This window comes from Trachurus japonicus, chromosome 17 (genome assembly GCF_045865225.1).
Source record: "Trachurus japonicus isolate A0001 chromosome 17, Traja_1.0".
Classification (NCBI taxonomy): domain Eukaryota; kingdom Metazoa; phylum Chordata; class Actinopteri; order Carangiformes; family Carangidae; genus Trachurus; species Trachurus japonicus.
The window spans coordinates 31,748,395-31,775,282 of NC_140923.1; the positions used below are offsets into that span (position 1 = coordinate 31,748,395).

At 42.2% G+C, this 26,888-nt stretch overlaps 2 protein-coding genes across 2 annotated transcripts in view; one reads left to right on the forward strand and one right to left on the reverse strand.

Annotated features, from left to right (window-relative positions):
• Positions 1–6,823: 6,823 nt before the first annotated feature.
• Positions 6,824–16,872, forward strand: yme1l1b (YME1-like 1b). The gene is made up of 18 exons (XM_085805126.1): positions 6,824–7,011; positions 7,581–7,715; positions 9,686–9,863; positions 11,978–12,076; positions 12,280–12,389; positions 12,765–12,912; positions 13,003–13,086; positions 13,405–13,578; positions 13,711–13,863; positions 13,990–14,122; positions 14,533–14,595; positions 14,798–14,910; positions 15,008–15,163; positions 15,327–15,478; positions 15,578–15,704; positions 15,851–15,924; positions 16,037–16,123; positions 16,240–16,872. The coding sequence occupies exons 1-18, from the start codon at positions 6,979–6,981 to the stop codon at positions 16,381–16,383; spliced, it is 2,163 nt and encodes a 720-aa protein (XP_085661252.1). The 5' UTR covers positions 6,824–6,978; the 3' UTR covers positions 16,384–16,872.
• Positions 16,873–19,269: 2,397 nt separating this feature from the next.
• The window catches only part of ptchd3b (patched domain containing 3b), a 10,784-nt gene continuing 3,165 nt past the window's right edge, over positions 19,270–26,888 (reverse strand). Inside the window, exon 5 of the mRNA XM_085805968.1 lies at positions 19,270–19,672. Coding sequence (XP_085662094.1) covers positions 19,270–19,672 — 403 coding nt within the window. The remainder of the gene's footprint in view (positions 19,673–26,888) is intronic.

A 26,888-nucleotide genomic window follows, 5' to 3' on the forward strand; every position in this document is an offset into this window, starting at 1 on the left:
TTTGATTTTTCTCGGGCTGAATGGGGTAAGTTTGGGGTAGAAATTGGGAAAAGTTTAGGAGAAATTAATAGTGAAGGTTCTATTGATGAGTTTAATGATTCCTTAAGTAAAATGATTTTTGATGTGGCTTTAAGGACAATTCCGTGCAAGGGGGTCCCAAGGGATCGAGTAATTGTTTCGTGGTGGAATAGTGAGTGTGATAGGGCAGTGAAAGAGAGAAAGCAAGCTTTTAAGCTTCTGCGCAGTAACCCTACACAGAGAAACAGTATACATTTCAAACGAAGTAGGGCAAAGGCAAGGAAAATAATAAAAGATGCTAAAAGAAAGTGTTGGAGGGATTTCTGTGGGACCCTGGGGCCGGACACTCCTGTTGGGCAGGTCTGGTCAAGGATTCATAAAATGTCGGGGAAAATGGTGAGGTCACTAATGCCAGCCCTGTCTGATGGAAGCAGTGAAGCAGTCAATAATAAGGAAAAAGCGAACATGTGTGTCAAAGTTTTTCAAGAGGTACATAACTCCAAGTCTTTAGGGGATTATGGTTTGTTGAGGAGGGAAGAAATTTTGAGAACTGAAGGGTGGAAGTTGAATGTTGTATCTTCGGAAAATGAATTTTGTAATGTATTCTTCTCTGTGAAGGAGCTTAGGCAAGCAGTTCAAGCAGGAGCTAAGACCACTCCTGGACAAGATGGTATCAGTTATGAATTGCTTAAACATTTAGATGATGTAGCTTTGGAGGAAGTTCTGGCTTTGTGTAATTATGTATGGGAGGCAGGTGTTCTACCTAAGGTGTGGAAGCCTTGAGAATCTGTAATGGTGCCTTTAGGACGACTCCTATTCCTGCTTTACTTATAGAAAGGAGTGAAATGCCACTGGAAATCAGGAGGAAAAAGCTAGGGCTCCATTACTGGGCTAAGTTGAGTGGCTCAAGTTTTAGTTTTGCCTCAAGGTGTCTGCTCGAAAGTTCCTGGGAGTTCTCGGGTAATGGGAAGAAGGTTAATTTTTTGCATTGCATTAAGCAGTTGGCGGGGGATTTTGGGGTAGAGGGGCAGAGAATGGCTGGGCATGTGTGGTCACCTGTGCCACCGTGGTTTCTTCCTGAACCTGAGGTATTGCTGTCTCTCCTTGAAGAAGGGAGAAATAGTCAAATTAGAGATGTGAGAATGATCTTGAGTCAATATGAAGGATTCATGAAAATTTTTACTGATGGATCAAAGGATCCTATCTCTGGGAAAACTGGGGCTGGGGTTTTTGTTGCAGATGAGAATATTAAGTTCAGCATTCGTTTATCAAATAATTTATCTGTTTTTTCAGCTGAACTGGTGGCAATTTTAAAAGCTTTGGAGTGGATAGAACAAAATAAGCCTCAGAACAGTGTTATTTGCTCAGATTCTGCAGCCGCTTTGTTGGCTCTAGAAGTAGGTTCCTCTTGTGCCCGACCTGATCTGGTAATGGAGATTTTGTGTTGTCTCCTGAGAATTGAGAGACTAGGTAGCCATGTGTGTTTTATGTGGGTGCCTGGTCACTTTGGGGTCGAGGGAAATGAAGTCGCTGACAGTTTGGCTAAAGAGTCGCTGTCTAAAGAAAATATAGACCTGAGTGTCATCATGGGTAAGAGCGAATGTGTTAGTATTTGTAATGAAAAGCTTGAGCAGCAGTGGCAGGTTGAGTGGAATCATGAGCAGAGGGGAAGGCATTATTATTGTTTGCAACCCTCAGTCAAGAGGAAAAAATGGAAAAGTACATTGGGGAGGAAAGATGAAGTAGTTTTAACTAGGTTGAGGCTGGGGCATTGTTGTCTGGCTAGTTGTCTAAAAATAGTAGGTAAACATGAGAATGGATTGTGTGAATGTGGAGAGGTAGAGACGGTGGCTCATGTGTTTATTTCTTGTAACCTCTATGCCAGTCAGAGACAGCAGTTGTTTATGGAATTGTGTGATCAGGGTCTTACTGTATTTTCCTTGCAAGGTATTTTAACATCAGGAGAAAAATCAGACTCCTTTGGGAGGGCAGTGCTGAGGTTCCTGCACTCTACTGGGCTCTATGGGAGGATTTAGCAAGTAGTTTTATTTATAACCGGTGGAGGGCAGCATTACGCTTGAAAGCGTACAGCCTGCCGGAATACGAGAAGAAGAAGAAGAAGTCAGTTGAGTGTGTGGTGTCAGAGTGAGAGGACATCAGGTGTGCAGGAGAGTGCACAGTGTCTTCACTTTAAAGTTGAGTTGAGTTATTTTCAGTTAAGCTGAGTTAACTGTTATTTCCTTAATACTTTTTGTAAATATCTTTTTTGTTTATTTCACTGTGCATTTTTGGTGGCACTTTTTGTAAAAATAAATCTCTATTTTTGATAATTGAAACCTGTTGGTTTCAATTATAGCACTCTGCTCTGCTCTGTGTGCAGGTGGCCAGCTGTAGCGGCCAGCTCGTTATCAACGTCTATAAATAGAACAGGTGCAGGTGCAGCCTGGCCGCTCGTTAAGATGTTTTTAAACACAGCCCCACACAGACACATGATAAATCAGACTGACAGAGGATGTCCCATAGGAAATGAATTCAGTCAGTCACGCACAAACACAGGTATGCACACTCACACAGACAGACACACACAGACGCTCACACACAGTCACACATGCGCGCATACACAAACAGACAAACACACAAACACAACATTGTGCCACACAGTAAAATGTAAGCAGTTAAAGTCGGCATGGTAACTTCTGAGGGCAGGCTGCCACGCAGGTGTAATCAATCAGATCATTAAGGAAAAGGGAGTTTTGTGGCGCTTATCAACTATTTTACTTTCTGCACATGTACACGCAGACAGAGAGACCGTCAGACTCACACACACACACACTCACACATACGTTTTCGGCTCACATTCATCAGCCTCTCAATGATTTTATACTTTTGATGTAAACATCTCCAACAATTTATATTTTTCTCATGAATTTAAGTTCAGACGTTTAACCTTTCCACCTCTATAAATAGTAGTACAATTACAGGTGGAGCCTAGGACATAGGATGCAGCTTTTAACATCTAAAATCTGCAGATTTTAACATCTATCTATCTATCTATCTATCTATCTATCTATCTATCTATCTATCTATCTATCTATCTATCTATCTATCTATCTATCTATCTATCTATCTATCTATCTATCTATCTATCTATCTATCTATCTATCTATCTATCTATCTATCTATCTACAGTATCTATCTATCTATCTATCTATCTATCTATCTATCTATCTATCTATCTATCTATCTATCTATCTATCTATCTATCTATCTATCTATCTATCTATCTATCTATCATCCATCCATCCATCCATCCATACCCCTCTCTATTTCTTTCTTTTTTCAAAGCCTCTGTCTCTATTTTCTTTCTTTCTTTCTTTCTTTCTTTCTTTCTTTCTTTCTTTCTTTCTTTCTTTCTTTCTTTCTTTCTTTCTTTCTTTCTTCTACCCCATTTTCTCTGTCTTTTAACTTCTCTCTTTCTTTATTTCTACCTCTCCCTCTTTGTATTTTTCTTTCATTCTTTCTATCTCTCTCTGGCTTTTTACTTCTTTCTTTCTACCCCCCTCTATCTCTATCTATCACTTTCTATCATCGCCCTCTCTGTCTCTATTTCTCCTTTCTTTCTTCTACTCCCTTTCTCTGTCTTTTTGCTTCTTTCTTTCTTTCTTTCTTTCAACAATTTCTTCAGCTCATTCAGCATTGTTTCAACAATTTCTTCAGCTCATTCAGCATTGCTTGCATTCACACCATTTCCATTCTTGGAAATGATTTTTCTAGTTATTTTTCCACTTCCGGCCGACTTTCGATTCGCTACTAGTCCTGCAACTAGAAGAGTTGCAGGACAAACTAGAAAATTTCCTCTGGGGAAATTTTGAATGGGCCACGGGGCTACTGCCGGTTCTGCCATCTCTGTCAACATGGGAATCAAACCCACGATCTTAAGGTCATGACAGAGCTGATCAGACAGACACATGATCATCTTTCTATAAGCACTGATATGGAGGAGCTGTAACCACATTAGGTTAACTGTGTGTGTGTGTGTGTGTGTGTGTGTAATCACATGAAGTTACCTGTGTGTGTTAGAGTGTGGGAGAGGAGTGCGCGCTTCTGCGCGCATTTGTATGTTACCTGTGTGTTTTGATGTGTGTGTGTGTCTGTAACTGTAATCACATGAAGCTGGCTCTAGAGTCTGTGTGTGTGTGACTGACTTGACACATAGTTAGTTAGTAGCTGCATCCTGTGTCAGTCTGATTTAGCTGTGTCTGTGTTTATAAACATTTAAACGAGCGCCAGGTGGATTGTTTATGAAGTTAACGAGCTCTGGCCTGAGAATCACAGAGGTTACCACGGCGATAGGGGCCCCCCAGGCTGAGACAGACAGAAACGTGGAGAAAAAGAGTGATTTTCTGCCTCTGCACTGGTCTCTTTTTCTCCACGTTTCTGTCTGGCCAGAGCTCGTTAACTTCATAAACAATCCACCTGGCGCTCGTTTAAATGTTTATAAACACAGACACAGCTAAATCAGACTGACACAGGATGCAGCTCATAACATGTGTCAAGTCACACACACACACAGACTCTAGAACCAGCTCCATGTGATTACAGTTACAGACACACACACAGACAGACACACACACACACACACACACACACACACACACACACACACACACACATCAAAACACACAGGTAACATACAAATGCGCGCGGAAGCGCACTCCTCTCCCACACTGGTAACTTCATGTGATTACACACACACACACACACACACACACACACACACACACACGTAACCTAATGTGGTTACAGCTCCTCCATATCAGTGCTTATAGAAAGATGATCATGTGTCTGATCAGCTCTGTCTTGACCTTAAGATCGTGGGTTTGATTCCCATGTTGACAGAGATGGCAAAACCGGCAGTAGCCCCGTCGCCCTTTCAAAATTTCCCCAGAGGAAATTTTCTAGTTATTATTATTATTATTATTATTATTATTATTAATAATAATAATAATAATAAGACTTTATTAAGGACACAATCAGAGGTCCATAGGGACTAGAAATACATAAAAGACAGACAATAAAAAACATGGCAACAGTTAATGTAAAACAAACATCGATCACAGACATAGCCATCAATATCAACCAGATACGGTCCCAGAGGGACAGACATCAGCCCTCACATACAGACTGGAGCGCCAGTGGCTCCACAGTCTTAGAACCTTAATGAGCTCTTCTCACCATCACACAGAAACAGAATGATATCATTTCTAGAGGCTAATAGCCTGCACATAAATTTATACATAAGATTGCGTATTACAGCAGAGCAGTTTGGCACTCCAACATTAACAAACATCTCACTGGCACTGCACCATCGGGGTAGCTTTAAAAGTATCCTCATGCCATCGTTGTAGGCCACATTTAGTCTCTGCATGTTTTTTTTTTACTGTAAACGCTCCACAAGTGTGCAGTATACAGGGGAGTACAGTATGCTCTAAATAACGCTACCTTGACATTACTAGTGCACATACTGAACTTCCGTGCAAGCATGTTGGCCTGCAAGTAAAGCCTCCGACACTGTCTGTTTATGTCTCTATCATCAGACATATCGTTTACAATATGATGACCAAGATATTTCACTTCATTACATTCTTTAAGAACAGAACCAGATAAAAAGAATTCAGGGAAAACTAATTTCCTATCACCTTTACCTCTGACAATCATAATGTTGCTCTTAGTTGCATTCTATTTGATGTCAAAGTCGAGGCCGTATTGTGAACATACTGTGACAAGTCATCCATATATACATTGAAAAGGAACGGGGACAGTATACCACCCTGTCTCACCCCATTACTGACTCGGAAAGGTTCTGACACAGAATTTCCCCATTTTATCTGAAAAGTCTGTTGAGCATACCACACAAGAATTCTTAAAATCCATGTTGGGACCCCTCTAACACGCAATGTATTAAACAATTTCTCATGATTGATGCGGTCAAAGGCCTTAGAGGCATCTATAAAACACATAAATATTGTTGAGTTCTGTCTATTATATTTGTATAAAATTTCTTTCAAGGCAAAAATGCACATGTCAGTGCCATGTTTCTGTTTAAAACCAAACTGGTTGTCACTTGTGATTATGTACTCTTACAGCCTATTGAGGAGGATTTTCTCCACAATTTTTGATAATATGCTAGCCAATGCAATTGGCCTGTAGTTCTCCAAACTGTTTATTTTGCCTGCTTTGTTTTTAACTACAGGCACTAATAAAACAGACAGCATAGAGTCAGGCAGGATTCCATGACTGAGTAGACCTGTCAGGCAGATAGCAAGTAAAATACAATTTTTTTTGCTTGCATATTTTAGATGTTCAGCAGTTATCTTATCAGCTCCACATGATTTATTATCATCTAATCCTAAAATTGCAGATTGTAGCCTACCTCTTCTAAATTTATAGCTATGTTCACATCTGTATCAGCAGTGCCCACTTCAAATTGATTACTTCTCACACAATTAAACAATTCAAAGTAATGTTGTCTCCACATCTGGGATATTTTGTCAGAATCACTGATCCCTTCAATGTTCGAAGGTAAAGTCATTTTGCAATTATTTATACATTTGACTTCCTTCCAAAAATCATGAACACTATTGTTTATTATTATTATTACCGGTATTATTATTTTACTGTTTGTAAAATATGGTCTACTCTGTAATTGCCAATCTCTTGATCCATACAGCTCAGTAGGTGGCGGTAATGCTTCCTGTAGTGGGTTGTCAACTACCAAAAAGAAAAAAGAAGTAGAAGCAGAAGAAGGTCATATCCGGTTTATGTCCAGCTGTCAAGGCGCAGACCGTCACGTTACAAGTTCGCTGCGCCTACGACAGAAAGTCAGAGTGAAACAAACACGGACCTTTACCTGCCAGCGGTCAGTGCTGTGACTCGCGTCGCTCCTCGAGAGGATTCAACATGTTTTCCTTGTCGACGACGGTCCAACCCCAGGTAGGACAGGAGAGCTAAGGCTAAGGCCGAGCTAACGTTAGCAGTGTTGTTGTTGTTTTGGTCCTGCCCCGCTCAGCTGAGCCCGCTAGCAGGCTAAGTTAACCTTAGCTTGTTCTGTGGTCGGCGAGGCTGGTCTCCTCCTTTCGTTTCGGTTAAACAGTTACAAACCAATGTATAATTACATCCTACTCGTGTTTTAGGTCAGGTCCAGCCCTGCGTGTTAGCTGTTGAGTCTAGACGAGCTGTTATGGTTTAGATTCTCAGTGTGTCCTTAGCTGTCAGAGGGAAACTGCGTCAATGAGAGACATGTCTGACTGCTCATACCTTGTCTGTTTTTAACACTTTTACCAGCTGCTCTGTGGCGACACGGTGATTACCTGTTTTTGACTGCCCACTTATCTATTATAAGACCACAAAGACCTACAGTAACCATAGCAGCCAAAAGGGTGCACCCTGCCAGCTGCCTTTGGGCCACCTTGACATCAAGCGACTTTGACTGAGTCTGTTTCATGTATCGATATTTAAAAAAATAATATAATAATACTAATTCACTCTCTGTTTGACCGCAGGTGACTGTGCCTCTCAGCCACCTCATCAACGTCCTCCACTCTCTGAAGAGCTCAGTGGGAATTGGCAGCAGTGCCAGCAGCAAGTCTAGAAAGCACAAGGAGCATGGCTCAGACTCAGAGCTGCACTGTACAGAGGTATGTGTCAGTATGTGTCTAATCTGCAAACACAGGGCTCCAGACTAACTGTTTTCACTAAGAGCACAGCACAGTGGCCCCTAATTTAAGATTTTAGATAGATAGATAGATGAATTTATTTGTCCTTTACAAGGAAAATTGTTTTCACCATTGCGTACAGACGGCCTTGAGAAGTGCAAATTACATTCATTTACATACATTCCCACATTTCATACACCACAATACATAGACATAAGAACATAAAACATAAGACATAAGACCCCGCACAAGCAGAAATCTAGGGGCAGAAATCGACTTGAAAGGCAAATTTTCACATTTTCTTTTCATTCATGATCCTCACACACATTGACCTGCCACCTGTAAAAACAGATTACAGATTTTTTGAGTTGCCCCTTACACATTTCACCAGTGTAAAAAAAAAGAAGGAAGATAAATTTACTGGTTGCACATGCGCAAGTAGATGTAAAATTTACTTGCGCTGTCACAAATTTCAAATGCCCCATTTAGGGTCAGACTGGAGCCGTGCCTGAAACAGAAGCCTGTTGTTAAAACCATGTAGTGGACTTTTAATGAGTTCACCTGCACAGTCTGTTACAATTAAATACAAGGACCCAACAGTAAATTCTACTTAGGCCTAAGTGTTATGTGTTTGTTGCTGAGGTCATACTCGAATATGCTGTACTGAACTACGGTCTAGTGAGATGTTTTACAGTTTAAGTGTTATATAGTGCTTTTTTACTTGAATGGGCAATATTATGCATGCAAGCTGTGTGAGTGAGGGATACCATGCATAGAGGTGTGGGTGTGTGTGCAGCAGGGGGCATCCCATTTTGTGTATTTTTATGTATGTATGTGTGTTGGCCACATGTTTTTTATTGTGCATTGCAGCAACTATTTATCGATTGTGTGTATCTGTATCTCTAGAATGCCCAGGACAAATTTCTCCACCTTAGGAGACAATAAAGTCTTATCTTCTTATCTTATCACTGTTGATTTACATACATGAAGACAACACTCAGTACGTTTACATGCAGAGCTTAATCGAGCTATGCTCAAAATTCGATTTTGGTGTCAAGTCAGACTTCTGTCCTTGTCTCAATATACATGCAACTGAAAAAAACGAATAACTGACGGGGTCCGCCCCCTCATGCGGTGTCACCTGTTGTTTCAGTGGGTTAATACGCCCCCCTGTCCTGTTGACTTCTCTGTCACCTCGTAAAAAACTGAATATAAACAACTTATAAGCTTAATAATAAATTCTCAACTGCAGTTCCCGAAGAGACGCGCAAGTCTGGGCTGGATGCGCGCTGAGAATAGGATACGGGCTTCCTTTTTCCTCTCTCTCTCTCTCTCTCTCTTTTAAAAAAAAAATAAAACCCTCTTGCTGGTCACGTTGTGTGAAATGCATTGAATCGGCGCTGATGTTGGGTTTTTTTCTTTACTTTGCCGGGTTCGGGCGGCTTCTCTGCTCCACTTGGTGCCGTCTCTACGGTTGTGGAGCATGCGCACATGCATTGTCCAGTTATACTCTGACTAAGGTGTATACATGACGGAGAAAATCGAATTCTAATCGCATTATCTGGGTGTCTTAATCGGAGTTCTCAACTCCGATTTCAGTTGGACTAAGGTGTTTACATGCACTTCAGTTGTCCAGTTATAGTCGGATTAAGGCAATAATTCGGTTTTTTCAAGTGTCATGTAAACGTACTGAATGTTAGATACACCTCTCTGACCATAATGCAGTCCAGTATGTCAAATACTAATACAACACAAAGAACATTGTCTTGCATTGCTTGTAAGAAAGTGCTGTTTAAATAAAGTCCCAACCTCACACCTTAGTGTTAGTTTAATATTTTAAGATCTAACAAACGGTTGTATTAGATTGCAGTTACACACATGTAATGGAGTGGTTACTGACAATTACAGCCAGGGAACAATACGTATACTTATGTAAATGTATTTGTGTGTAGTCTGTGTGGAACCTACGGGAGCTTGGATTATCAATCCTGGGAACACAGCAGCTGGATGAGCTCGTGAACTGTATGTTACCACGCCTGAGCACACAGGACACGCAGCCTCCACTGGGCGGTCAGACGGCCTGGAGGACATCCCATCTTTCTACACACTCCTTCTTCCGCAACAAGCATGGTGAGGAATAATATAACAGCTAGAAGAAAGAGTCCTTTACTTTACCCTATTCTGTTTATATTGTATGTAAATGTGCCTCAGCATGGCGCTCACTTTGGTCAAGTTTGGTTTAAGTTTTTTTGTTTTTTATCTCACTGGTACCTAGGGTTGCAAAATTCCTGGAATTTTCTAAGTTGTAAACTTTCCATGGGAATATATGGGGAACAGGAATAAATTCGAAATTTACAAAATTGAAGGTTGGCCCTTAATAAGTAATTAGTAATATTTTACTCAACATTCATGTTTTTGTTGTTCAGTAAAATAATTGATTGTTCATACTCTACTCACAAATAAATCTGTCGAAATGTCATGTTTTTTAATTGTATTATTTTGCATGAATGTCTGCTTAAAGCAGAAGTAAGCGGAATATTTGTGTTAATATAAGTCTTAAATAGTTCTATCTTCAGACAGCAATCACTTATATGAGTGTTTGGTCCGAAACACGGGTCTGTCCGTCACTCTGCCCTGCTGTAAGCCGAGGAGAAAACTTTCCTTGTATCCTACAACCTTTATCCAATGAGGAGAGAGAACGGCATAAAGGGGCGGTCCTCTCTGTGTGTGCAGCCAAGGGATGCGCGTGAATGTGGTGACGTAGGGACGAGGACCAATAGATCCATGACGAAGGCGGGGGCTGCTAACTCCATCGGCTGACAAGAAGTTAGCCAAAACAACCGGATCGCTTACTTCTGCTTTAAATAAATTTACATTTATGTTTGGATATGATACAGTTTGTTTAAATTTCCCCCAATTTCCAGTTAATTCCCATAATACCCATGGAGAGTTTCCAATTTGGAGTATTTCCAAAATTCCCCAGTTTCATCACTCATAAAGGAATTCAGCAGACCAGCACTTAAAGCGGAACTATGCAGGATTTGGGCTGTAATTATTGTGGCTCAGAGTCACTGTGATGGTAGAGCGACCTGTTATGAAGTGAATGGGGTCTAGGCCAATGCGCTCACCCCCCCCACTGGCTGAAAACCGCACTTGCAAGATCAATCGTCCGTCTCGGTGTTACAAATCTCGTCAATGGATAGAAGTATCGCGAGAAACTGCCTTACGGCAGTACGAGATAAGAACGCATATGACGTCATGCATGTCACGAATCGTGATTGGTTTGAGTTCGGAAAGTCGGAGGAAACCATGGAAACATGAAATGTTTGTACTGAGGAAGTTCAGCTTGTGGCTAACGGGGAGCTAATGCTAACACAGACACACACACCATGGGTCTTTTATAAGATAATGTAATACATCATGACACACACACACACACCTTCGCGTTTTGGAACCTTTATTCCTGTGTGTGTATGTCTGTGTCTTTGTGCCTGTGTGTGGCCCTATTAGCGTTAGCTCTGTGCTAGCGTTAGCTCCGTGTTAGCATTAGCTCCGTTAGCTCCGTGTTAGCATTAGCTCGGTGTTAGCAGGGCTTAGCAAACAGCAGTAAACACAAGCACGTGTAGGGGGCGGAGGTGGTGGCGGCGAGTTTTTTTTTTTTTTTTACGACAGTGACATGTGCCTACCAGAACTGTGGGGGAGCTCCGGAGAGGAAAAAAAAGAGAAACCAACGAAGGAGCGAGCTATTTCCGGCCGACTTGCAAAGTTCTGCTTTAATGAATAATGTAGCTTTTAGGTTAAAGGGATAGTTCAACATTTTGGCAAACTGCCCCATTGCCATAATCCCTATAGTTTTAGGAGTAGGTTTGTTACCTTTAATTGTCGGTGCAAGCTATTTTTAGAATGGTGGAGCAGAGCCGTGAGCTGCTCAGAGCTACGCTACAGAGGCTAATGGGATTTCTTGGTTTCCTTCATTAAACTCATCAAATACACAATCCAACAACTCCACAACGCTCTGGTGGACAAGTTGTGACCTGCACATTCACCACGCTATGAGATAATAATGGGACGTTGGGAGACAGTGTTGTTTTTGAGCGGTTGTTGTTATTTGGGCAAAAATGTTGAACCATCCCTTTAAATAAAGCCAAGCATATTTGGCACCCCTTTTTCCTGAAATTATCAGTTAACTATATATTAATTTGTTCTATATGTGTAATAAACTGCAGTTTTTCCTAATTTCCCAGGGTTTTCCTGTGGTCCTGTACCCTTGTCAGCCCAGGTTTTTTCCAGGCAGCATCCTTCACCTCTTCAGTCTGTCTGCACAGAGCTGCAGCAGTGGCCTGGTAAATATAGATTAGATGCTGAGATAAGGACAAATCTCACAGTTAACTGTCAGCATCATCTTCAATTTAATACCAACATGGTATATTTACCTGCAGCAGTATATGTATGTCAAGGCTAACCTCCCAAAGTTATTCAAACTGTGGAAATATATATTTTTGAAAATAAACACAATAAACATCCTCTGCTTGTTGTTTGTTTCAAGTGTTGATCCAGAGCAGAGGCTTTAAAACTTTAAGGAGCAAAACCAGACGGATGCAGTCGGCCTTCGACCGCCCCCTGGAATCTGAAGGGTTCACACCATCTTTTATGAAAGTAGGTACTTAGAGATAATCACAAGCTTAACCTGCTGCTCAGCCAAATCCCTCAGCACTTTTGTTGGAAATTGGTTTTCTGCCTAGCCCGTGTCAGCAAAAGGCCTACACAATGTCATGACTGAGATAAACAGTACTTTTTTTAGATTTAGTTGAATTGTGTTATCAGATGGATTAGCAAAGTCACTTAGATTAACAATTGACTGTAATGTTCTACAGAAGATTATAAAGCTCTCCTGTGTGTTTGAAAATATAAAGCAGGTGTTTTCAAGATTACAAAGTGCAGTATAATTACCCTCATAGTAAAGGTTTGATAAAAGTGAAGTAGCATTCTGGCTTCATCACAACTACTGACCAGTCTTGCCTCATGCTACAGGGTTTCCTCTCACGTGACAAAGGTGAAGTGGAAAGTCTCGACAGCATGTTGAAGAACAAGAACATACCCGATGGGCAACAGGACGCCTTCAAAAGAGGCTTCGCTGAGGGTTTCCTGAAGGCTCAAGCACTGACACAACGCACACAAGGCAAGTGTCAATGGAACAACAGCCCACACAAGTTAACATTATTATATATTACTAATATATTATTTTCCTGTGATGTTTCTGACTGTTTAGACTCTCTGAGGAGGACCCGTCTCATCTTGCTGGTGCTGCTTCTTGTTGGGCTCTATGGTATCTCCAAGACCCCTTTCCTATCGGGTAAAGGCTCCTTTTTAATTCTAGAGATGCTTTTTATTTCGTGTCTCACATGAAAATCATCTCCTATATCTTATCTATACCTCAGCATTTGCCCGCTTTACTAATTTATGCTTATTGAATATTTTCATGAAGCCTTAGAAGAAAAGAAGAAAGGATTTTTTTTGCATTTTTGCTGACAACACTAAATTCTAACTTGCACTACCAAAGCACTGATATTAGATGTAGCTATTACATAACCCCTAATAACAGGCTGTGTGTGTGTTCATTAACCATGCCATGCAGTGTGATTTCGAACTTTAATCTAACCATTCTGGACAGTGCGGTTCCGAACCACATCAGGGCTGGACTCTGCAGTGGATCCTGTCCAGATGAAAAACGTGACATTTGAGCATGTCAAAGGAGTAGAAGAAGCTAAGAACGAGCTGCAGGATGTGGTGGAGTTCCTGAAGAACCCACAGAAGTTCACAGCACTGGGAGGAAAGCTGCCAAAAGGTTAGAAATGTATTTAAGCCTAGATGAAGCTTTTTCAGCTGATATGGAGACGATACAGTACCACTTAACGGCTTTGATTTTAAATCACTCTATGTTTTCCTCATCTCCTCATCTTACCTGTCCGTTCTGTAGGTGTTCTCCTGGTTGGTCCACCGGGGACCGGTAAGACCTTGCTGGCCAGAGCGGTGGCTGGAGAGGCCGATGTGCCGTTCTACTATGCCTCTGGTTCGGAGTTCGATGAGATGTTTGTTGGTGTTGGAGCCAGTCGCATCAGGAACCTTTTCAGTATGTTTCTTTTAATTTAAAAAAAAAAATCAAACATCATCTTCCTGTTAGCTAAGCTATAGTACGTAACTACAAGAACACTAATTATAATTGTACTTAAATGTTTTTGTCCTGCTGTTTCTCTAGGGGAGGGGAAAGCCAATGCTCCATGTGTGATCTTCATCGACGAGCTGGACAGTGTGGGCGGGAAAAGGATCGAGTCTCCCATGCATCCTTACTCCAGACAGACTATCAACCAGCTGCTTGCTGAGATGGATGGGTAATCTCTATAGTATATATTATAGTGATCAGTTACATGTTTACATGTTAGCTTGAGCAGGTACCTTCAAGTAAATTTGAGGTATTTATTTATGATACATACAAATGTGATATTCATAAAGAAACGTCCTTAGTTAATGTCAAGCTATTTCATCACATTGATCCAGAAACCATGTTAATCTAATCCCTAATTCCTGCATTTTATTTATATGTCCAATTGCAAACAAAGAACAGTATTTATTCATGCACAGTTCAGTGTTGGTCAACACAATAATAAATGAAATACTGGGTAAAACTTAATGCAAGGAGAATTTTCTGTCATGAGAAAATGTTGCAAAAAACAAACCAACCAAAAAAGGAAAGTTGCTGCATCCCAGACACTGACTGGCACCTTTTGAAATTGTTTTGTAGGTTCAAACCAAACGAAGGTGTGATCATCATCGGAGCAACAAACTTCCCAGAGGCTTTGGATAAGTATGTTCAACCTCTGTGTCTCCTGTAAAATGTCAGAGCTTACGGTGCACATTTAGAAATGCCAAGGTTTATGACCTCCACACTCACAGCTGTCCCTCCTTTTCAATGACAAACTATAGACTACAGCTTTGAGGCTGTGACTCAAGAGTTATATGCAGGTCCAGTAACAGCATTTTACTAACAAACTTATCGACCCTTTCAGTGCCCTGATCCGCCCTGGACGTTTTGACATGCAGGTGACTGTCCCCAAACCTGACGTGAAAGGACGCACAGAGATCCTCAACTGGTACCTGAAGAAGATCAAAGTGGATCCAGGTCTGGAATGATATATAATAATTGTAAGAAAGAGTATTTGAATTGCAAGTGAAATCTTATCTGACTTGTCTGCGTTTTGCTTTTCTTTGCTGTGCAGCTATTGAGGCCAATATCATTGCCCGGGGCACAGTGGGCTTCTCCGGCGCTGACCTGGAAAATCTGGTCAACCAGGCAGCCCTGAAGGCAGCTGTAGATGGAAAAGACATGGTCTCTATGAAGGAGCTGGAGTTTGCTAAAGACAAAATCCTCATGGGTGAGAAAAGCTCTGCTGGTTGATTCAGACATACCACTCACACTGAATTACATTTTTCCACCATTCTCTTTTGTTGCCTTTTTTTTTTTTTATCTGTCACTCTGAACTCTTCTATTCTTCCTCTGGATGAAACCAAATCAATAATTATTCCCTCTTTTCCTAGGTCCTGAAAGGAGGAGCGCAGAAATAGACAAGAAGAACAAGCTCATCACAGCGTACCACGAGTCAGGACATGCAATCGTAGCTTACTACACCAAAGACGCCATGCCCATCAACAAGGCTACCATCATGCCCAGGGGCCCTAGTCTGGGACACGTAAGAACAACTAACGGTCTGGACACCTTTAAATGTGCTTACCCACCTTGGACATCAGTTGTGATGCAGACACTCCTCCGTCTTCCTCCCCCTTCCCAGGTGTCCATGCTTCCTGAGAATGATCGCTGGAGTGAAACCCGCTCTCAGTTATTGGCCCAGATGGACGTCAGTATGGGCGGCCGTGTGGCAGAGGAGATGATATTTGGCCCTGAGTACATCACAACTGGTAGGAAATAGTTTCAAAAAGGCATGTCAGTCATAAAACGTTTCACCTCAGAGGGAAGGATATAGGAAAATACTTTTATTTATGTCACCAAGAACATCAAAAAGCAGCATAAGAGGTTACATCATCGTCATTTTATTCCTCTATAGGAGCATCAAGTGATTTTGACAGCGCTACCAAGATCGCTAAGATGATGGTGACCAGATTTGGAATGTGTGAGAAGGTAGGCAGACCTGACAGGGTCATAGGAAAGAAAATCTGAATGTAATGTATGCAGTTTTTGTTTTAAATTAATATCTGTGTATGTATATATGACATTACTCTTTGTGTCCCAGCTGGGTGTTATGACCTACACCGACTTGACAGCACAGAGCCCAGAGACACAAGCTGCTGTGGAGCATGAAGTCAGGCTGTTACTGAAGGTCTGTGTCACCTGTTGAAATGACTCATGTAAAAAAAACAAAAGAAAAACACCCAGCTCTATGTATAGCTCTATAGCAGTACATATCCATAGCAGCATTTCTCTCTCTGTCACCAGGAGTCCTACGAGCGTGCTAAAGCCCTGCTGAAGTCTCACACCAAGGAGCACAAGAACCTGGCGGACGCTCTGCTCATGTATGAGACACTGGATGCCAAAGAGATTCAGCTGGTCTTGGAAGGAAAGACCCTGGAGACGAGATGAAAACCGACAACGATCTCAGGGAAGCAACGGGGGAGTGGGTCAGATTTGAAGAGCTCAGGCATTAAGGAAGGAGGAACGGACTCAGGTGTTGAGCAGTGAATCAGAGGAGTAAACTGACATGTGCTCACGTGGGACGATGTCACATCTTCATGCCACCTTCATGGAATCTAATCGATACTCCCAGACAGGTAGCTTTGTTATTTGAAACTTAAATGACCCAACCCCCCTGTGTTCAAAGGTGAGCTGATGTATGGTTCCCTGGTTCATTGTGTGTTTGATATGAAGGATGTTGCTCAGTGCACTTTATCAGCTGGTGTTGGGAGATGATACATGAATGTTAATACACAACTTAAGTGAAAAAAAAAAAACATGTGGATGAGATTCTTTTTTTTTTCAACTTAGTCATGTTCAGTTCAGCCTGTTCAGCTCCATACAAATTCCTGCTCTGTCAGTGAGAAATGCTGAGCTATAAATACCATTAAATGGTTAGTTAAACATTTTGGCAAATTGTCCCATTGTCATAATCCCTATAGTCATAGCAGTAGGTTTGTTACTTTTATTTGTCGGCGCAAGCTATTTTTAGAACGGCGGAGCAGAGCCGTGAGCTGCTCAGAGCTACGTTACGGAGGCTCATGGGATTTCTTGGTTTCTCTAATCAAGCTCATCAAATACACAATCCATCAACTCCAAAACGCTCTGGTGGACAAGTTGTGACCTGCAGATTCACCACGCTATGAGATAATAATGGAAGGTTACGAGATAGAGTTGTTTTAGAGGTAAATTCAGAGACTGCTTGCTGAAAAACTGCCACCAACGGGAACGCACATCAGCACATCAAAACAACTCTGTGTCGTAACATTCCGTTATTACTGTATCTCGTAGCGTGGTGGATGAGCAGGTCACAACTTGTCTACGAGAGCGTTTTGGAGTTGTTGTAGGGAAATAAGAAATTCCATGAACCTCCGTAGCGTAGCTCTGAACAGCTCACAGCTCTCTTCCGCCGTTCTAAAAATAGCTTGCACTGACAATTAAAGGTAACAAACCTACTGCTATGGCAATGGGACAATTTGCCAAAATGTTGAACTATCCCTTTAACCCAGAGAGTTGCTGCGTAGTCGTGGCAACCGGAATTTAACTCAACCTCTCTGCTTGTGTTCATACCGGTTACGTGTCGAGTATATCCGTAAGGTGAGGCTGCTGTACTATATACTTCAGCTTGTGTTGAACTACACACTTTTGCTCATCCCCCTGATCTTGCAAGGTTGGTTTTTCGTCCAAGAGACGCTAGGCGGAAGGCAGAGAGCCTCAATTCTCCCCATAACATGTCATTTAACCATCACCTTATTCAAAAACTGTTTAATACAGGTAAAATTATAGTTCCTCTTTAAATCAGCACATACTCTCCATTGCATCCTTTTGTGTGTGGAGGGTTTAAAAAGATCATTCATATGATCTACTTATCTGCTTCTGTCACTGTTGCTTGTGTGTTAAGGTGGCCTTCTGGGGAATGTACTCTAAGTGTATATTTCTTTCCTTTTGACATAAATAAGTGTAAAAATTTAAACTTCATGTCAGCACTTTGGATGAGTGAACAAATTTTAAAATGCACTTTTGCACTCTTCATGTAATTTATTTCATTTATGCTGTGTGTACAGACCTACAAACCTGCTGCTCATCTTCAAAACACATGTTAGAAAGACAGTCGGATTCATGGTGTGATAGATATCAGGATCTGTGACATTTGCATCGTTGGTCTTATTTATTAAAATACTCTGAGTTTGGCTTTTGAAAAGCCTCTCTGCAAATCAAGTCAGGTTTTCTATCTTCAAAGGAGTAGATTCGGTCAGTTCCTTCAGTTTATTGTCCACTGGTATCCGGGAAAGACGAGAGTCGGACAGAAAGTTTAAGCTCTAACAGTTCAGAGAGTCTAATTGTAAAGAGGCATCCTTGATTCTGAATGTGACTAAGTATTATTCAACACATTTGTAAGTAGTAACTTGTAGTTATCTGTCTGTTGAATGTCTTCATTTAAAATCAGTTGAAGCAGTCATAATCCTTATTTTAGCATTACAGAGCAGACGGTAAAAGTCTTGTCAATGTTGCCACCAGCATATGTTATATAATAGTGTAATTCACTTTGACACTATTCTGTCTCTCAGCCTTTTACTCATGTTTAGCTGTATATACTGTATGTTTGGGATGTGATGGGAACATTGTATATAGTTGTATAGTAATGCTTTTAATGCTGAATTGCTCTCTGCTGTTGATTGACAAAAAAAATATCTCAGCAATGTGACAACAGCAGCGCTTAATGAATGTTAGTGCAGCTGAAATAAAGAAATAAAAGGAAACCCAAAGATTTATTTTTTTGGTAACTTGTGTGTGTATTTCACTCATTAGGTCAGGTTACAAAAACACTAGATAAATGACACAAGGATTGCTTTGATGTGTCAAACCGGAATAGATGTGGAATAATTCTCTGTTCCTTGATAGGTTAATATAGGGGCTGACGGCTGGTTGGGGGAATGATGTCATTTGTAGACTGTGTGGTCCAGAACTACTTGGTTTGTTGGGGTCAATAGGCAGGGCCGTTGTATAGGGAAGAAAGGTGATGATAATTCCAGGGGCCCAGTGCCCAGTTGGGCCCACAAAAACCCCCAGTAGTCTAATCTTTGTATGACTGAATTATTCTGCATAAGACCCTGACTAATACTCATAGTAATGCTGCATTGGCATCAAAACAAAGTAAATAAAATGACAATACATACGTAGTCTAAGAAAAAAAGGGGATAAGTCAGGGGGTAGGGGCCCCTTTAGTATTCTTTCAAGGGGCCCAGAATTCCTAGCAATGGCCCTGTCAATAGGTCACATGAAGTGTGAAGACTTTCAGAATTTCAGAGTAAATTCTTCACAGGTCCCAAACAGTGTCAGAAACACTGGGATGAAGACTAGGCCATGGAGCAGACCAAATGTAACCACAAGGAACACAACCTTGAAGAACGTCCTGAAGATGTAGCTTCCCGACACGGACAGCACCACCACTCCTAAAACAGTGGACAGGGCTCCCTGCAGGACAGGATACCCTAAATGGGCCAAAGCATCAATGGTCTTCTCATTGACATCACGCTCAGAACTGGAGACAAAAGAGTAAGAGATATGCGCTGAGAAATCCACAGCGAAACCGACACACATGACGAGGTTGATCATGGAGATGGAGTCCAGGTTTACCCCCCACACCCCCATGAATCCCGTCACACCGACCATGGTGGAACAAATTGCGAAAGCCACCTGTGGTGGCAAAAAATGTTGTTCCTTCACCAAAATATTAAAAAAGGATGAGTGGACACGTCAGCTGTCTTTCTTGAGTTTTAATAAAAGGCATTCATGAATGGAGTCACACAACACAACCGAACAGGAGTACAGTCAGTGAGTGAGTGAGCTGAAGAAGTTTAGAGACACGCTATCTTATAGTTCAACAAAGCTTTGAACAGACAAAATATATGGCGCCATGCCTGGCTTCACCCCCTGATAGTGAGAGTGGTAAATCTCCACAGGCACTGTGTCAAAGAGATCCTTCAGGTCCTGACCTCGGGCCTGCTCTGTGTGGATATTGCTTCCCCTGATAAAGCCACATAAATTGTCAGCATAAGAATGTTCACCTGAATAACATGTTTGTGCCTTAGTCTTAAAGCACATAACATGCTATACCAAAATTTCCCATTACATTCCACCCTTTTTAGCATTTTTATGCTAAACCAAACAAGAAACAGGAAAATTTTGTACTGAACTACCCCATGACCTTTGGTGCCCTGCCCCGCACCAGCCAAACGCCAGCACCCCCAGTCTCCAACTCGGGAGTTTACAGACCCCAGGCAGAGGACCCCAGGTCACAGGCACAGAAGAGCCAAAACCCCTCCCCTCACTTTACAAGAGGAGGGTAAAAGACTCATCCGTCTAGCTGCTCTTAACTTAAGATAAAAGGGGAAAAACCTCGAATATGATGAGGAAAAATCCCATAATCAATACTACAGTAATCTATTTCAAATAATATGCAGAAGACCCAGAATAACACAAAACAAATCAAGTCAAACTGTGAGACTAAAAAACGTAAGGAAAAAGATTAAAATCATAACACGGTGTAAGCTGATAAATCAAACATCTCCAAAAACCATGATCGTTGTTCAACTATAAGTAGAAATCACTAACCTTGATTACACAAGCGTAATTAGACTAATAATAAAAGAAAACTAAATGTAACAGTTCTTTTCACACGTCCTGGCACACAGTTCTCCATGAGTTAACCCGTCGTGACAAGGCTAACGCTTGATTCCCTCTCATACATCAACAGGACATGACCGCTCCAATACAGTTCAGAACAACACGCATAAAACATAAGTTGCACATCAGTGAGGAATGATTAAGGCAAAATACAAAGTTAAAGCAACTCATCGTCCTCCCCAGAAGGGGGGGAAACCCACTCTACATTCCAGTCCACCACTGATGTCACCAATGGTACGAATAACCAAAAACATGAAACAATCAGAGATATTAAAACTGTGTTTGTGAAATTCAGACTTTCAGTAATCACCGTCATGTCCAGCAGTAGAAACAAAATCACAAGCAATGATAAAATACTACTGTTAAAGATAAGCAAAAACATCAAACCCACACATATAGCAATGCATGAAAACCAAACATGGTGTTTTGTGATTATCCTAAACTGAAAACATAATAAAAAAACAACTTTATTGGTTACATCACTCAATGTGAAAAATTATCAACACTGAATATGGAAACTTAAAGGAGCTCATCCTGCAACTCTGTAGTTCTTGTGAGAGTGAGAGTGATCCTAAAGTCAATGTTTATGAGAATTGAAACCTGCGACCATATCAGGTCACATCTGAAGATGTCCAAGTTGTCGTCCCACATTACCTGTCGCCACCACAGGTTGTCCACGTGCTGATGTACCCAGAGACTGCTCTCTGGGTGTAACACGATCCCGAGTGAACCAACTGCGCTTCTCTGAGTAGTAGGATTTGTGGTCCTTTGGGAAAAGTGGAGTTGTTTTCAAAACAACTGTGGAAACATTCCAGGAACAAACCTTCAGCCCCTCGTAACTCACAACAGTTGCGTTGAATCCTCAGCCGTTCCTCTGTCGGGTTGTGAACTACAAGTGCAGGGCCATGTCATTCTGGGTAAAAGCAATCATTGCCCCCAGAATTTTAGGAAGAGGTGTTCAACGGCACAGAGTTACCTTTGTCATGTGACAGGGCAGCGCAAGCACGGCAGCTTGCGTTGGTCAGCACCCTTGCAGCTCTCATCACTGCCCTGCATCCGACGTTGTCCTCCAGCTCGATGCTGTGTTACTCACGGTAACAGCAGATGTCTTCACCAGAATGCAAAGCGTGTGGTGTAGATTTGTGGCCTGGGTGAGGTGAATCTGTCATGACGTTGTTGCTCGTCCTGCGGTTGTAGATCTCCTTCAGTAACAGCACCGACAGCCACGCGGTGATGGAGATAACCAGCAGGAAACTGGTCGCCACCCTTAGGCCGCACCCGAGCTGCTTACAGGGATGTCATGGTCGTTCACCACGATGTAGTCGCCTGACCTGCAGTCACACAGCTCTGTCTCTGCTGGCCCTGTAGGGCAACCTCCACCTGTTGGTAAAATTTATACGAAAAAACAAACAACAGGAAAAAAAACAAACAGACAACGAGAATGCACAATACCACATCATTCATCCACACACTGGCCAGTGATTTCATACATACTTCAATCATTCATCCTTCCCCCTTTTTGACACATGGTTCAACCCATGTGTCAACTTCACACACTGTGGAGAAAACATAAACAAGGGAAACAGCAGAGACTGCTGTTCTCTGGTTTTCCACACGGCCCTCTCTTGCCAGAGAGGCTCATATCAACAAGTTGGCTATCTCAGCGGTAGCCACAACTGTGGGGATGGAACGGGGGTGTTAGAGAAAAACAACGGACACATACTTCGTGAGACAAAAGTAGCCTTGAAGCTGCGACTGCAGCTGCATCTGTCCTGGTATCACCTAGAGAGAAAATGTCAATGTTGTTTACGTGAACTTTCGCACAGCAATTTGTTATGTCGGTACCAGCAGTTCAACCAAAAAGAAATATCAATTAATGCTGATCATTTAGGTTTTCCTGTTGAAGTCGTCTCCATTCACCCAAATATGTCCAACATCCTGAAAATTAACACTCTTCAAAAAAAAAAAAATACTGAGTAGAGTATCCTTTAACTCTGGCCTGTGGGAGAAAAACATACATTATGATGGCCACATGGTCATGTGGCTTTCCGTCCTCAGCTGTTGGAAGGAGAGTAACAGGGTTAAAACAGTACATGACAGAAGTCAGAATCCCTCCTTCTCGTCAACAGTCCTGGTCAAAGGTCATGAGCAGTCAGTCAGTCCAAGTACTGGAGGTGCTTTGTTAAAACTACTTTAAAGTCACTACAACACTTTGTCAGCCTCCACAGTCGTCAGTGTCAAACCTAAGTGACAGGGTCTGAGCTTTAGGCCTTGTCCATAAGCAATTGCTGCGAATGGTGCCTAAATTACTGCACAACGAGCGACCCATTGTCTGCTAGCTTCTCATGGCCAAAAATTATATCACTTTAATGAATTTACAGAATTGAAATTTATTTATTTATTTTTTTATGAGGGGGATCCTCCCTCTGTTTAAGATCATGTGACCCAAGATGTGACCTCTGTGGCAACAAACTACATGTTGGACAGGCTGGCCTAGTGCCCCTGTTTACCCAGATGGGTCAAAAGAGCCAGAGCAGCTTTAACGCATCTCTCTCTGGTCTCACTTGCAATCAAGATACCATCACCATTCTGCAACAAAGCACGTTTCTCTGGCAACACCAGAGGCTCCAGGCTGTCCCCCAGAGTAAAGCAATAAATCGTTGAAGATTTACACCAACCCTGACACAACCGAGCAAAACGCATACACCTTCCCACCAAACCAAAAAGCAAAACCAAAATTGACTGTCAAACTTACATGAAAGCGTTTAAAAAGATCAACAACAAAAAAAACCATTTACTATTTGTTGGAATTCTAAACAAAATCGTGTACGGATTCTGTACCATCGGCGCCCTGGCCTGCACAGCAACTTTTACAGCCTGCAGGTCTTGCACAAATCTGCACTCCACAGGCTCGCCCTCAGGTCGAATCTTATGCACCAGAAAAAATGGGGGTTCTCACTGGAGAACCAGCACATGGCACAATCACACCAGCTTTCAACAAAGCATCATACACAGGCCTAATGCCTTCACTTGCATCATGTCTGAGAGGATAGTAGTTACAACAGGGACAAAAACAGTGTGATTTAGGCTAATGTTATAACAACAGGCTTATAATTGTTTTTAATCAGAAACGTCATGCTTACTTTTAGCCCAGAGATGACTGAGAATATCTTTTAATTCCGAGATCTCTTCAACAGATTTAAACAGTTTCTTGTCTATGTGAAAATTAGGATAGTCAAAGAAAAATATGATCTCATCCTCAACTTCAACATCATTATTCAACAATTTGCAATTTGCCCTCAGGACTTCTTTAAAGTGCACCTGAGGATCAGCTGTAGCCTCCTAGTTTGAGGAAGCATTTAGCTTCTCTACCCAATTTTCCAAGTTTGTACATGCAGGATTTACCAATGAGATGTGTGGTTCAGATTGTTGAGGCAATACATTTAACATTACCTCAAAATAACCTATTTGCATTCAAACAATCCCCGCCTAGCATTATTTAATCAGTGATACTCCTACTGTCATAATAGGAGTGTATGTGTGTACTGCAGCGCAGGCATGTGACGTCAATGTGTGTGTGTGTGTGCTCGGAGCTGCAGCACAACAGAGCAGGGGGAGAGTTACTTTCCCCCGTAACATGATTTGTGTGTCGGGGTGGTGGAAAAGCATTGATAGTTTTCTACCCTTATCTCACTCAACCCCGTCTAGTGTACAAATCAAAGATAAACCTAACAAACAAATAAATCATTTTTCATCAATTTAAAACTGGACTTCTGTCATGAGCAATGAATGTTTGAAATGTTTCCCAAATTAGGATCAAATGCATTTTAGTGGAGCTAAAAACTTCCCTCCCACACCAACTGTCTACTGATACGTGGTGCTGAGTTTAAGCTATTTATTATCAAATTCACAGCTGCTTAACTAGAATCAGTGGCCCCGGATTCGACCCGATCCAGATAGCCTATTTCAACATGTCTATCATCATTGTGTACCTAGGTTCTAGTTGTGTGTGTTGTAGTTCTGCTTCGAGGCTCTGAACTGTTTCTAGCATGAGCTCAGTGTCAGTATCAGTGTTACGGCGTGCAGCATGTGTCTGTGTATCAGTGTGTGTGTTAGTGTAGGTGTTCTCACGTGTTTCCAATGCGCTCCCAGCTGCCGGCCCAGTGTCTCCACCAGACCCGTCCCGGCCTGCACTTCCACCATATAGTCTGTCCCAATTCACCCTCTCTCTCCTCTCATTGGGGCAGTACCGTGCCCAGTGTCCTATCTTGCCACACCGAAAGCATCGGCCCCCCCTTTCGTTGCCGCGACCTGCTGCTCCGCGTCCGCAGCCGGCATGGTCCCGGCCTCGGTTCTGAGACCTGCGTCGCGGGTGGAGTTGGCGGTCGCGGCCACAGCTGCCCCCTCCGTCACCACTGTCCATGTTCTTTATCAGTTCTGCAGCCAAGACAGCTTCAATGGCATAAGCCTTGACTTCGTCCAGGCTTACACAGTATACCAGTGGCGACTGTGCACAGACAGCATGTTTACCAGCCACTGTCCATGGCATGGACACGGGCTGCTCACATTGTTCTTTTTCCCCGGGCTTGGGGAGCGCCAGGCAGGGTGGGAGCTGCTGCTGCTGATGATGATGATGATGAGGAGAAACATCCTGAAGTGACGATGAAGGTGGGGGTGGAGGTGGATGGCACGGTGCAGTCGAGTCCAGGTCTGGATCCAGCTTCAGACACCGGGGCACGGTCCTGTTGGAGCCCTGCCTACACTCTGCTTCACACATCCACATGTCAAAAGCTTTCCAATTTATCCTAATTCCCTTCTTGCTTTTATTATTCCGACGCAGCAGTCTCGCATTTAAAGCCTTTAACTCTTCAACGCTCAGGCTGCCCATTTTTGGAAATTTAAATTCTCTGACCCACAGATCTAATTGGGCTATGGCTTCCTCTCCATAGTTATCTGTCATGTTACTTTATATTTGGGGCTTCGTAATCTGGTCCCTCGGATAGATAGACATCCAGAGGGTTTGCTTTGTTTCGTTCCCATGATTGTATTCTCTCAGACGTTTGCAAGTTTAATTTTCACAAAAGAAAAAACAGTAGGCCACTCAGATTTAGATTATCTTACTTACTCACCGTTCAAATTTGAATCTTTAAAATCTTTAAGCATAATAAATTTAGATTTAATTTCAAAATAACCGCAATTTAGATTATTTTTCTGTTTTAAAGAAAAGAGAAGAAGAGTAGCACTGCTAAATTTTAATTTTAAATTTACTCTTTAACTTTAACCGGATTCCGACTTTAATTATTTTCTCAAAATTAAATTGTAGTTCTCCAGACAGTCAAAATTGTTTCTTCTCCTTACTCCGCCTGTCTTAGTGTTGTAGCCCCTAAGTGCCTCAGACTCCCGGGTCTGGCTTACTGCAGGTTCCCAGAACCTGAAGCCCCAAGTCCTCGACTTGAGGGAAGTCTACCGCTCCCTGACACTTGGCCTCCCCCGAATAGGAAGCCGAGTTGTCCGGCACGTTCTGCCGCCACTACTGCGAACTCAGTAGGTAGAGACGGGACTTTGGCCCTTTCTTTTCTCAAAACTCACCAGAAAAAGACAGCGAGGTGTTTTCTGTAGCCACCGAGTTCGTTGGACCCCGACCGGTGAGGGGACTCTCAGTCCTCTGGACGTCAGGCCCTCTTCTCAACCTTCCTTGACGGGGGAGTCCGAGGTGTGCACTTTAATCACCTTCGGTCCAGAAACGAAAAATCCGCTCACAGATGGGGTCCCTTCGTGGTCGCCAAATTGTGGTGGCAAAAAATGTTGTTCCTTCACCAAAATATTAAAAAAGGATGAGTGGACACGTCAGCTGTCTTTCTTGAGTTTTAATAAAAGGCATTCATGAATGGAGTCACACAACACAACCGAACAGGAGTACAGTCAGTGAGTGAGTGAGCTGAAGAAGTTTAGAGACACGCTATCTTATAGTTCAACAAAGCTTTGAACAGACAAAATATATGGCGCCATGCCTGGCTTCACCCCCTGATAGTGAGAGTGGTAAATCTCCACAGGCACTGTGTCAAAGAGATCCTTCAGGTCCTGACCTCGGGCCTGCTCTGTGTGGATATTGCTTCCCCTGATAAAGCCACATAAATTGTCAGCATAAGAATGTTCACCTGAATAACATGTTTGTGCCTTAGTCTTAAAGCACATAACATGCTATACCAAAATTTCCCATTACACAC